Source organism: Meriones unguiculatus, chromosome 7 (assembly GCF_030254825.1).
Source record: "Meriones unguiculatus strain TT.TT164.6M chromosome 7, Bangor_MerUng_6.1, whole genome shotgun sequence".
Taxonomy (NCBI): Eukaryota; Metazoa; Chordata; class Mammalia; order Rodentia; family Muridae; genus Meriones; species Meriones unguiculatus.
The window spans coordinates 97,550,594-97,562,975 of NC_083355.1; the positions used below are offsets into that span (position 1 = coordinate 97,550,594).

General features: G+C 42.7%; 1 protein-coding gene across 3 annotated transcripts in view; it reads right to left on the minus strand.

Moving 5' to 3' along the window:
* The window catches only part of Ston2 (stonin 2), a 149,708-nt gene that overhangs the window by 76,630 nt on the left and 60,696 nt on the right, over positions 1–12,382 (minus strand). For all 3 annotated transcript variants that reach the window (XM_021657482.2, XM_060387993.1, XM_060387994.1), the window contains one exon: positions 8,295–8,492. In XM_021657482.2, coding sequence (XP_021513157.1) covers positions 8,295–8,492 — 198 coding nt within the window. The remainder of the gene's footprint in view (positions 1–8,294; positions 8,493–12,382) is intronic.

The following is a 12,382-nucleotide window of genomic DNA, read 5'->3' on the forward strand; positions in this document are numbered from 1 at the left end:
CCTTACAGGGCAGCACAGTCCTCAGAAGCAATGGCTCGTGAATCGCTCACCACTCAGGATGAACAGTATCATTTAATCAAACATAAGAACTGAGTTTTCTGAACTCACTGTGCTTTCTCTAATTTTAAGGGCTTCCTTCAAGCTCAGTGAGCTTTTACGTTGTGAAATGGCTCTTTGGAGAACCTTCCCATGCCACAGTTTTGAGTTTGCTCCTTTTGCTTTTTCCTTGTAATTCTCCTAACCTTTCTTAACACAGAAGCTCTTTCATTATAGTTTTGACTTACTTTCAAATATATCCACAGCCCCCCAGGAGATTTGCAGGCTGTTTGGAGGCCAAAGCCATTGTTTAGGTTGTTCACCCTACACCCAGTGTCTAGCACGTATATATCCCCTTATGTGGGAAGATCGAATCATTTAGTACAAAATCACACCTCTGCTTCACTGAGCAAGCATCAAGGTGCCAACAAACCAGGATTCATAATTATTTTTTTGTGCCATAGATACTTTGGCACTCTAGTAAGGCCCACTGAGGGCCAGGCAGAGTGGATCATGCCTTTAATTCCAGGATTCTGAAGGCAAACACAAATAGAACTCTGTGAGTTCCAGGGCAACCAGAGCTACATAATAATGCCCTATTTAGATAGATAGGTAGGTAGACAGACAGACAGACAGATAGACAAGTAAGACTCTCTGACTCATTTTTAGGACCATGCACTGACTTTAAGAATAAGGATATCTGGGGCTGGAGAGATGGCTCAGTGGTTGCAAGCACTGGCTGCTCTTCCAGAGGACCTGAGTTCCATTCCCAGTACCCACAAGAAAGCTCACCCCTTTCTGTAACTCTAGCTCCAAGATTTCCGATACCTTTACACACCAATGTATCTGTGTAAACACCAATGCACATAAAGTAGAAAGAAGGAAAGAAAGAACAAAAATAAGGATATAGGATAGGAGTTAAAAAAGAAACTATGCTGAAATACTAAACATGAAAACCAAAACAGATTTCAAAAACTTCTGATACATGAACACAACAGTAATCATGTGCTAATACTATCATCAATGCAACCCTTAATACAGCCCATAACCATTCTCATTGCCAACTATCAATGACATGCGACATTTTGAAAGATCGTCACTACTAGGAAATGCTACTAGAAAACAAATATCTTGTGATGGTGTGAGGTTTAATATTGTCAACTTGACAGGATCTATAGTCACCTTGGAGACAACCCTCTAGGCATGTGTATAAGGGAGTTAATAGATTAGGCCACTGCAAGTGGGAAAACCTCCCTTAAGTGTGGTCAGCCTCAGTCTACAGGTTGGGGGTTGAGAGCGAATACAAAGGAGCAAACTGAACATCAGCATCCGTTTCTCTCTTCTTCCTGACCACAGACGTGGTGAGCAGATGCCTCACACTCTTACTCCCATGAGTTCCCCATCGTGATGTACTGTGCCCTCAAACTGTGAGCCAAAAGAAACCCTTCCTTCCATAAGCTGCTTTTGTCAGGTGTTTCGTCACAGCAATGAGAAGCGGTGGTGACTATGCCAGAGCTGCTGTTAATAATACTTTGGTTTGTTGATCACATCTATTATTGAGGAAAATTTCACAGCCTCCCTAGTCAGGAGGGACAATGAGGAGGATGATCACAGCAAACAGCTTTAGAATTCATGGAATGCAGCCCAAAGGTTAGACCAGATGACTATGTGTCCTGAGGACTTCCATGCTGTTTCGGAGTTTCACTCTGCTTGTTGCCCTCTCGGTCACCACATCCCTCATACTCTAAGAGTTGTATGAGAACTCTAAGGGGGCTTCCAGCCCCTCACTGGGCAGTATCATTGGCACTTACAATGGTAATGATTGATCTTTTTCAAGAGTTGCTGCTGGAACAGATTTATGATTCATCCACCAGCCTTGGAAAGGATTTAGAGATGTAGATTGTTAGTAAAGTTAGGTTAAGATGTTTTTGCTAGTGGCTTTGATGTAGAAAATCTTGGGTAACAATTTGAATCTAAGAAAGGCATACTCCTCTTGAACCAGAGATTTTTTTTTTTTTTTTTAGGTCAGGAAATAAAAACAATGGCAACCGGACTAGTACCAGCTGACATGGCTCTCTTGCTAAAGTTGGGCTGGTGATCAAGGTGATGACTAGTTTCTTGTGCCCATTTTTACCTCAGCTTTCTGATATGATTTAATAAAAAAAAAACGTTAATGAGTAGGTGTGCACCTTGAGGATTTAGAGTAGAAATGACTGATTATTTTTATATATATAAAAGTTTAGATTTGTGATTCTTTTCAGATTTTTTATGATTACTTTTTAAGGTAAATAATAAAATGATTGATGCTTTCTTTGTAACCACAGCTTGTAGCCTGCCAGTAAGGAGCAGCCTTGCCAGGCCACAGTGGAAGACAATGCAGCCATTCTTGATGAGACCTGATAGGCTAGGGTCAGATGGAAGGGGAGGAGGACCTTCCCTATCAGTGAACTTGGAGAGGGACATGGGAGGAGATGATGGAGTTGAGGGTGGGATTGGGAGGGAACAAAGGAGGGAGCTACAGCTGGGATACAAAGTGTATAAACTGTAATTAATATAAAAAATAAAAATTAAAAAAAATTAAGAGCCTTCCCCTTAACCATATCATGAAGCAGTCACACTGGCAGTTTCTTTACTAACCCCTTCCCCTACATACCTACAGATAACAGCTCAATGTTTGAAAACATGGGAAGACACTAATCACAACTATTCATCCTTTTAATTCCTCTTTGTCCTGGAATTGTATTATAATGAGCAAATACAGTTAAACCTACATAATTGGAAAATAAGCTTGCAAATGAGAGCCTTTCAGCCCTCTATTAGAATAATTACTTTATTCCACAAAACTCCACTGTGGAATTTCAACATGTCAGACATCGTGCTGGAGCAGCAGACACAGCTTTTTCTTTCAAGATGGCCTCAGCCTGGTGGGCAGACTCCCAGCTCACTCTCCTCCACGGAGCTCCTGGGAGACGCAGACAGAGCTGTGCCAACCTTGCGGAAGGCTCTGCAATTGCTTGCTCCTTCCCACAGCTCACTGTATCCCAGCCTTTCAGAGCATGCCAGGTACAGGGCTGGTGAGCAGGGGAGAGAAATGGGTTGAATTGAAGTGCCTCCCTTTTTAGTTGTGGGACTGTGGCCAAGCCCCTTTAGGTATTATTTTTGCATTCATGACATGGGAAAGTAACGTGGACTTTTGAGACTGTAAAGATTGAATAATGTGCGTATAAAGTGTTTAGTGTGGCATATATATTTATAAGAGATGCATTATCAATAGAAATATTTCTAAATTATGTGTAAAAAAAATCTCCTTAGTGACAAGAAAGAAAATCCGTTTTCAGATAATCAGTTCTTTATGGGAAAATAACATCTAATACTCTCCTTTGTTCTCCACGACTGGTAAATGTAAGAACTCTCTAAACACTGGTGCTCTGAGAAACAAAGCAGTTATTTGGAGGTGTTTATTAGAGGGAGGGGCATTTGCTTAATACACACTAAAACACAAAATGCACAACTAATGAAGACACAGAGGAACAGAAGTCAAGTTAAATTTGTGTTGTTTCATGAATGAGAAAACATTCAGTTTTCCGCTCTCCCTCCACTAGGAGAAAGGAAACTTTCACTCACAAGATTATAATCATCAGGTAGGAGAAATGTGTCAGCATGTAAAGTGCTGGCTGCCAAACCTGAGAGCCTGTGTTCAGTCCCTACATGGTGGAAGGAAAGAACCAGATTCCACAACTGTGGCCTGATCTCTGCATGTACAGGTATACACACACACACACACACTAAATAAATAATGTCACTAAAAATTATAATTGAAATACATAGAGGGGGGCATTTTTTAAAAGAAAAATAGAGAACTTTTCTTTTTCACACAAATACCTTATGTACTGCTATGGATATTAAAGAAAAGAATTTAGAAGATATTCATGTGCCTAGTGAATAGCAAAAATCACTGCAGCCCATCATGCACATGGCAATCACTGTGTGCCTGGACTCTTGCCCCAGTTCTAGTCTATGCTATACCAGTGCAGTAATTGTAGGACAAGATAGCGAAGCAGGTTCTACCTTGTAAAGAGAGCTGTACCTACGGGTGGATAAGACGCTCACACTAACCTCAGCAAATAATGGCATGGGAATCTTTCTGATAGGCTGGAAAGTTGTCACATAACTTAGGACGGCCATGAGCTTTGGGCATGGTACAGTGGACATAAAAAGCACTTGCCAGGCAAGTATGAGAAGCAGTTTGGGTGCCCAGAGCCAATGTAAAAGTCAGGCATGGATAGTGACTGCCCGTGATGCCTGCTAAAGCAGAGGATCCCCCGGGCACAGCGCTTAGCTAGACTAGTTGGAATTAGCAAGCTCCAAATCCAGACACTCTGCCACAATAAATAAAGTTGACAGTAACAGAGGACAACACTCTACATCAATTTCTCAGCCGTAAGTACACACACACACACACCAAATGCTAAAAAGAAGAGAAGGAGAAGAGGAAGAAGCACAACAAGAAAAAGAAGAAGAAACCACACACACACACACACACACAAACACACATACAAACTTTAACAGCTACAGTCCATAACTCTATCTGGCATGAATACTTGTTTCTGAGAAAGAAAAACATATCTCTGGGGATAGCCTCCTGTTCTGTCTGCTCTATCAGAACATCACAGCAGTAAGTTAAATGCAAATGAACCATGATCACCTCGTACATTTGTTTTAAAGTCCATGACAGTTTACATACAGAGGAAGTATAGCAAATGCACTTTTACTCCTACTGGGTCTAGAACTTAAAAACAAAAACAAAACAAAACAAAACAAAAAAAACAAACCCTTTTTTAAAAGTCCAGGAGGGTCAACAGTGAGAGAGACAGTTTGTTACCTTTATAAAGTTAGTTTTATAGGCAAGTTCATTAAATATCTCTTTCCCAGTTGTTTTTCCCCAACACTTCAGTGAAGATAGGTAATTCCGAGCAAAACTTGCTAATTTATGTGTTTCAGATCTCCACACTTTGACACCTGACCAGACAGGGAGAGTAGTAACCCAACAGAAAATATGAATATATGCACGCACATAAGTTTGGGTATGTATATATACACATTATATACATATGCTTCAGAATTTCTAAAAGTATTTCATAAGCAAGCACATCATGGGTCTTCAGCAGAGCTGGCACAGCCAGACCCAACTCCAGTGCTCCCAGAATCCTGCTTTATCTAAGGTTGCTACATGGAACACAGGTTGGGAGATGCTAGACTCCTAAATATAAATGACACACAGACCGTCTAGGATGGTGATGACTCCATTCAACAGCCGCTCGAGGCCAACAGGCCTTATTTGTCTAGAGCTGTGCATTCTAGTTTCACACTAAAATCTACGCTTTTCCTGTGCATAAGCAAACCTAAGCCTAACTCTTAAAAGGGCTTGCGACTACTACATTTACGTGTTTTTTCTTCCCTGATTAGAACTGAGTTCAAAGGAAGAGGTTTGCTCCTATTCCTGTGATCCTCTGGCTGTTTACAAAATTACGTAAAAGCAGGGGTGTTCTCTGCCTGGTGAATCTGTCTAGGCAAAGGACACCTAGGGGAGACAGGGATGTCTCTTCCTAAATCTCCTGCCATTTGCCCTGGAATGGGGATTGCTAGAGAAAACATCACCTCCTCTCTCTAGCAACCTACCAGTCCAGCAGTCTACCAGCTCCAGGGGATTTGTTTGTTTTTCTCCTCTAATTAAGAAACTGAGAAGAAAGTGTGGGCTGATCACCGAATCTTTCCCTCTACAATTATGCTGCAAATCACACTGTCCTGTGAGGCCACCCAATCCCCGCAGAACTCCGGCACCGATGACAGGGAGGGGACTGTAGTCCCTGCAGTCTACTGTCTGGTAGGCTGTGCTTGAGTGTCACAGTCCATCTTTACCCAGAGGTGACAAGACACAGAGCACCTGTCCTAGCTGCTGTCCTCATGCACGGCTTGTACAGGGAGAGCCACAGCGGCTCACCTAGGATCCCAGCTTTTGCTTCCTTATCGAGCAGTGCTTTCACTGAAGTCTCTTCAAATAAACCCTTCCCTGAGCACTACCTGCTTCCTTCTAGGACCCTGACCAAAGCAACCGAGAAGGAGGGTTCCTTGATTGTGTAATGTAACAATGTTACTGAGGAAAGGTAGATGTTGAAAATTATTACACACTTTGGAGACAAGTGTGGTTCGGTGGTAGAGCACTTGCCTAGCATGTACAAGGCCCTGGGTTCCATCCCCAGCACTGCAAAAATAATAGGAATAGTAACAATTACTAATAGCATCATGTCTAGTTCAAGCTACAACTCCGGTTTTTGAACTGGCAAGAATTAGAACAACTTTTACCAAAGAGGAAAGCAGAAGCTCTTGACGAACAACAGAAGGAACTCTCTGTCAGGGAAAGAAGTTTACCCCTGGTATCACACTTTCCAAGTCAGGCATCCCGTAAGTTGTTCTTTATGTGCTGTCTCACCTGGTAAGGTGCACTATTTCTATTTGTCAGGTGGTAAAATCAAATCATCAAGACAGTAAGGATCTTGGGCTGGAGCTGTCCCTGGTGTAGCTCAGGGGTAGAACACGCACACGGCCCTCCATTTAATCCCTAGTGCCACAAACACACATTACCTCCTCACTCCTACAGCCTCAGTGCTGCAGTTTGAATACTAAGCCGGTTCCCACACTCCCTTGGTTCCCAGCAAGTACTGTTTTGGGAGGTTGTAGGTGGTCACTGGAAGAACTGGGTCACTAGGAGGAGGTCTCCCTGCTTCCTGGCCCACCAAGATATGGGGAGTTAGGGAGTCTCTGCCATGTGCTCTGGACTCCAAGAAGCCACCTGCTACTGGCCTGAAGAGATGGACTGTGTCCTCTCAGACCACGAGCCCTAATAAGCTTCTCCCCCTTAAGTTGTTTCTTGTCAGGTATTTGGTCACAGTGACATGAAAAAAAACCACACTCACACACATGTCTATGTGCATACATACATGTATATAGTATAAGGATTGCTAAAGGGCATGTGGCTGGCATATGCTAGAACCAGGATTTGAACGTCTTGACTGGGGCATCTGAGCATCCATAAACAGTACAAAGAGTTTGTGACTCCTCCCCGTGAAGGTTTGGGAAGGAAGTAGAAGGCAATCAAAGGGGAAGGGGAAGCCCAGCCTCTCTCTTTAACAGCCCCAGCTGCCGCAGCTGCCTCCCATCCAGGAAATTGTCCCACAGCAAAAATGGAGATGTGGGGCATCAAACAGCCCCATAAGCCACAGAGACAAAAGCAAACTGAGGGAATGTTTACGAAAACAAAGTGCTATAAAGAACTGCGGTTGGTATGAACTATGCTGGTGGGCCATTCCATCAAATCCCAAAGCAAATCCTGGCTGAACCTTTGACTATCCATGCAGGATCCCTCTTGATGCTTGTAGAATCTAACAGCCTTCCGCATGAGAGAAAAATGTTACCTAAACATTAAAAAAATGATTGAGAAACAAACTTCACGGTATTTTTGAGAAGGAAAACAAAACACTGTCAACACCGTGGAGGTGTCTATGTGAACATTTTCACCCGCAGAGCAACTAGCACTTGCCACTTTCAGAGGAGAACAATCCTTTGGCCAAACAGCACAAACACCAAGAACATACATCTTCCTAATACCATCCCAAACAGCCCATGATACAGTTCCACAAAAGCCAGAAGTCCATCTACACCTACTGCAAAGTTTAACACATGAGACCCTGGGACTTTACAGACTGGCACATAGCTCAGTGAAGGGACGGTGCTACAGGTATTCGGTGACAAAATCATTAGCAGTCTGGAGGTTGTAGCTGAACCTGGGTTCTCATTCTGCTTCCCATAACAATTACTTCCTCTCTGTTGAAATCTACCTTCCGCTTACTGAGGAGGGAAGATGTGTAGGTGGTCAGATGAAAGATGCATCTCCGTGAGTATTACACACAGCTCAGCAGCAATTGGAGGAGAAAATACATAAACAGGGAAGTGGTACTTGTTCTAAACTGTCAGAAAGAGGCGCCGTCAAACCTGTTTCCCAATGTGAATCATCGGCCAAGTAACCAGCCAGTCTGTTTATACATGTTCCCGAAGCACTTGCAAACCACTGAAGACGCTAGCTTTTGAGCTGGACCACCACATCTATATTCATTCTGCAAACAAAGCTAGCTGTGGGTATAAGAGGACCTTACAGAGGTTCTGAATGTGCCAAAAGCGACCTGCGGGGTGCTCTGGCTTACCAGTGGAGTCGGTTCCGGAAGCCCTGCCGCTCGCCTGCTCCTCAGCGTTGATGAGCTGCAGGTCTGTGGATGAAGGAGCGACGCTAGGACTGGTAGTGTCATCAGAATGGGTGGTCCAGCTGCTCTCAGATGTCAAAGGGCATCTTCGCAAAGAGTCGAAGGAAGGGCATGTCCAGCAGGGCATGGTCAATGTGAGGGCTGAGAACAGAAGAAAATCCAAGACAATACAATGTAAATAGCTGTATTTGGCTTATATTTAGCACTTATCTTACTCTGATGTCACTCTGGTCCTATGCAATGGCAGCTTTCGTAAAAGGCAAGGCAATACTTGGGGTGAGGACGGAGAAAATGGGTTGACTGAGGTCTCACAGGGCGTCACTATCAAAAGCATATCAATGGGCTGGAAAGACGGATCAGACGGTATGGGGGTTTGACAGAGAATGACCCCCACAGGCTCATGTTTGAATGCGTGGCTCCCAGTGGAAGGAACTGTTTGGGAAGGCTTAGGATGTATGGCTTTGTGGGAGACCTTGTTGGAGGAGGTGTGTGTTTCCCTGGGGGTAGGCTTTGAGGTCTAAAAAGGCGAGGCCCAGAATCTTCTCAGTCTCTCTGTCTGTCTGCTACTTGCAGTTGAACGCAAGCTCTCGGCTACTGCTCCAATGCCTGCTTCCTGCCACGATGACCATAGACTAACCCCAAACCTGCAAGTCCCCGGTGAAGTCCAGCCTTTCATAAGAGCTGCTTTGGTCATGGCGTCTCTTTATAGCAATAGAACAGTGACTCACACGGTGGGTAGAGTGCTTGTTTACGCATGAGAACCCAAGTTCGATCCTAAGCACCCACATAATAAACAGACATGGTTGCATGTGCTTGTAAACCCAGAACTGTGCAGGCAGAAACAGCACCCTGTCTCTGGTGCTGTCTTCCAGCCAGCCATGCTGCTTTGAGGAGAGAATGGGTCACAGTGAGAGATTCTGTAGTCCCACAAAAACAACGTATGGCTCTGCAAATTTGTGCTTCCACATACATAGACACACATAAATACAAATATATAAGTATAAATATTATATACATATGTGCATAAAAGGAGATTGAAACTTGGGTCTCTGGACCCTCAAGTTAAAAATAAACAAACAAACAAGAACATGAATTAAGGGAGTATGAGTAACTCTAGGGCCTAATTTTATTTCTAGATATAGATTTCAGTTTCATTCAGGCCCAAACTACGGAATTCTTGCAGTTTTACTCTGACCTAGGCATTTCCTCCATTTTTAGTAGCATGTCAACAAACTCAAGAAAATCTACCAGTTTACATTACAAAACAGAGGCAAAACAAGTTTTTTAAGAGTAGACAGATACATACACACATGCAAGATGACTCTGCCTGACAACAACTGGAAGTTCTGCACACTGTTACATACTCAGTGGAGACTTACTAGAGCAGCTGGTTTGCAGAAAACACACACACACACACACACACATACACACACACAAAATCTTCTAAAGGGAAATGCACAGGCTTTGACTTTATCTCCTTGGCTCAGAGCACTAATCAGCCTCTAAAAAGTTTGTGTGTGTTTCCCTTTCAAATAAAAATTCTTAGTACTCTTTATTCATTCTTAGTTAGCTGCATGCCACAGGATTCTCTGCAGTGTGGCAAAATAAGTATACCATCGCAATTTTTACCATTAAGTGCTTGAAAGATAGTGAACAGAGAATGAGGAACAAATGATGCAAATACCATTTGCTGAGTATCCATTCAAAGGTCAAGCACCTTTACAAATGTTTTCGCATTCAATTCACTGACATTAGAGGTAGGTCGTAGTTTCTTACAAAGGGGCAAGCCAACACAGAGGTTAAGAAACCTGCAAGATAATACGCTCAGTTATCCCCGTGAAAGCACAAAAGGTAGCTGGGCTAAGAGACAGAAAGGGAAAATTGAGATCTCAGAAAGACTACATGACAATACTTGTGACAGAAAAAAAAAAGAGGATCTGTATTCTTTATTCTCTTGGGCATGAAACATCTAGATCTCTGCACTGAGAGCTTGTTGTTCCTTTTCTTTCAAACTATTCTCCCTCTGCAAGTCACCTGTGAGCCTTTCTCTCCACAAATGCAAGGCTCCCTTCTATGCTACTGATTTATTCTTCGGCATCATCACTATGTGACCTGCCATATCCCTGTCTTCAGCTAGAATTCAAGATCATTAGGGAGTAAGGACTTTCATCCGTTTTGCTCACCTCCCAGAATGCTGCTTGGTACAGGGCAGGCACTCATTACCTGCTGGCTATGTCAGAAGAATAACCACAAATCATTCCCTAACAGACTGTATTAAACACAGGTTGTCAAAACCAAACCATGACCTCTACACGTAGGAAAAAAAAAAAAAAAGGGACACGCGAACAAATAACAGAAATAGAAAGCCAAGATGAGCTCGTAAAAGCTTGTTATCGGACTGCCGTTCCCTAGATCAGGAGCAGGTACTTTGAACCACTGTGAAAATTTGCACTTAGGGAAAGTATACTAACATTATTTAATACACAACATAGACCTATCAAGAATGTAAAGGATTAACCAGAGGCCAAATGAAATCTGTAAATTAGAAGTGTAAACAAAGCCTAGCTGATTGTCATACCCTGAGGGCCACTGAACAAACCAGAGATCTACCACTGAGTCCGAGTATGAGTGGCTCATGTGAAGATAAAGGAGAATGAACCTACAGTCAACCCAAGATGGACAACCAAACAGATCAGATGCATATACGGGAATTCCCCAGAGGTTAAACGTTCCTTTACCTTCAGGTGGAGATACAAAGAATAATGTTTACCTTAGATTTGGGTCCAAGGGACAGGGAAAAGCAAAAAATCTTCTGATATAAGCTCTTCCATGGGGATTTGTGTATAGAATGATTTGTGTGTATCTGAAAAACTTCAGCTTAGACTTCAGATGAAATATTCCCAGGTAGCCTCATACAGGAAAAGGCAAGTACTAACCCTTTCTGGAAGAAACTGCCCACATCTCAGGCAGAATGTCCCAAGAGTGTTGGGGGTTGGTCTGATGCTTGTATTTTGATGCTAATTGCTGGTCCTCAAGATCTGGTTACTGTCATATCCTTCTTGTGTAAAGCTGCCTAAGACATTATTCCTGATGGTTAATAAAAAAAAAGGCTTGTACCTAGGCAGGGAGAAAGGAGGTAGGTATGTCTAAGGTTCCCAGGCTTTGGGAACAGGAGAATCACAGGAAGCAGACAGACAGACAGGAAGAGAGGAAAGAGGAGAATGCCATGATGGAACCACATGGGCCAGGAGGAAGGACTCTGAAAATGGTCTGGAAAGGAGCAATCCAGATGAAGGATAAGCATGTATTTATAACATTATGAATGGAAGGTAGTACCCTCTCCCCCGTCAAAAAATGGTTAAGGCAGATGGCAATGGATGGGGGCGGGGAGGTGGTTGATGAAGTTACTGAGATAGTGTAGGTGAAACTATTTGCCCAATTCAAGGTATTATAAGGCAATTACAAAATCTAACATAGACAGGTGTCTATGTCATATTGATTATGATAGTGGGCTAAATAATATGGCCATAATAACTATAGGGCGAATAATAAAAATATTTAGCCCAATACCATTTCATTGCAAACAACACAAGAGGATGGTAAAAGCATGATAATAACAAAGCGCAAAATACGTAGAAAATTAAGTTATCATGAATAAGAGCAAGCAAGAGGTGAGAAATAGAGTTAGACCTGCAAAGAATTCAGACAGTAGGCTTAGGAAGCAGAAAACACAACTAGCTGCAGCGTGCCTGAGAAAATAAGAAGTTGGAAATATGAGAAAGAAAAATGTAGTAAGGAAAATGAGCTAAATGGAGTTCTTGAGAACAGAAAAATGATCTATCGCAAATACAAAATTGAATAGACAGCATGAAGGGGCAAAGAGATAATGTGAAAGATGTTAAAGGGAAGTGACCCCCGTGGTAGGCAGGAAGAAGGTCTCACCCTTATATCTGGGTTCTTAAGGATAAGAGAGAATGGGAGGAAGCCAATAATATCTGAAACATTGCTGACTGAGAATTCCCCAGAATTTG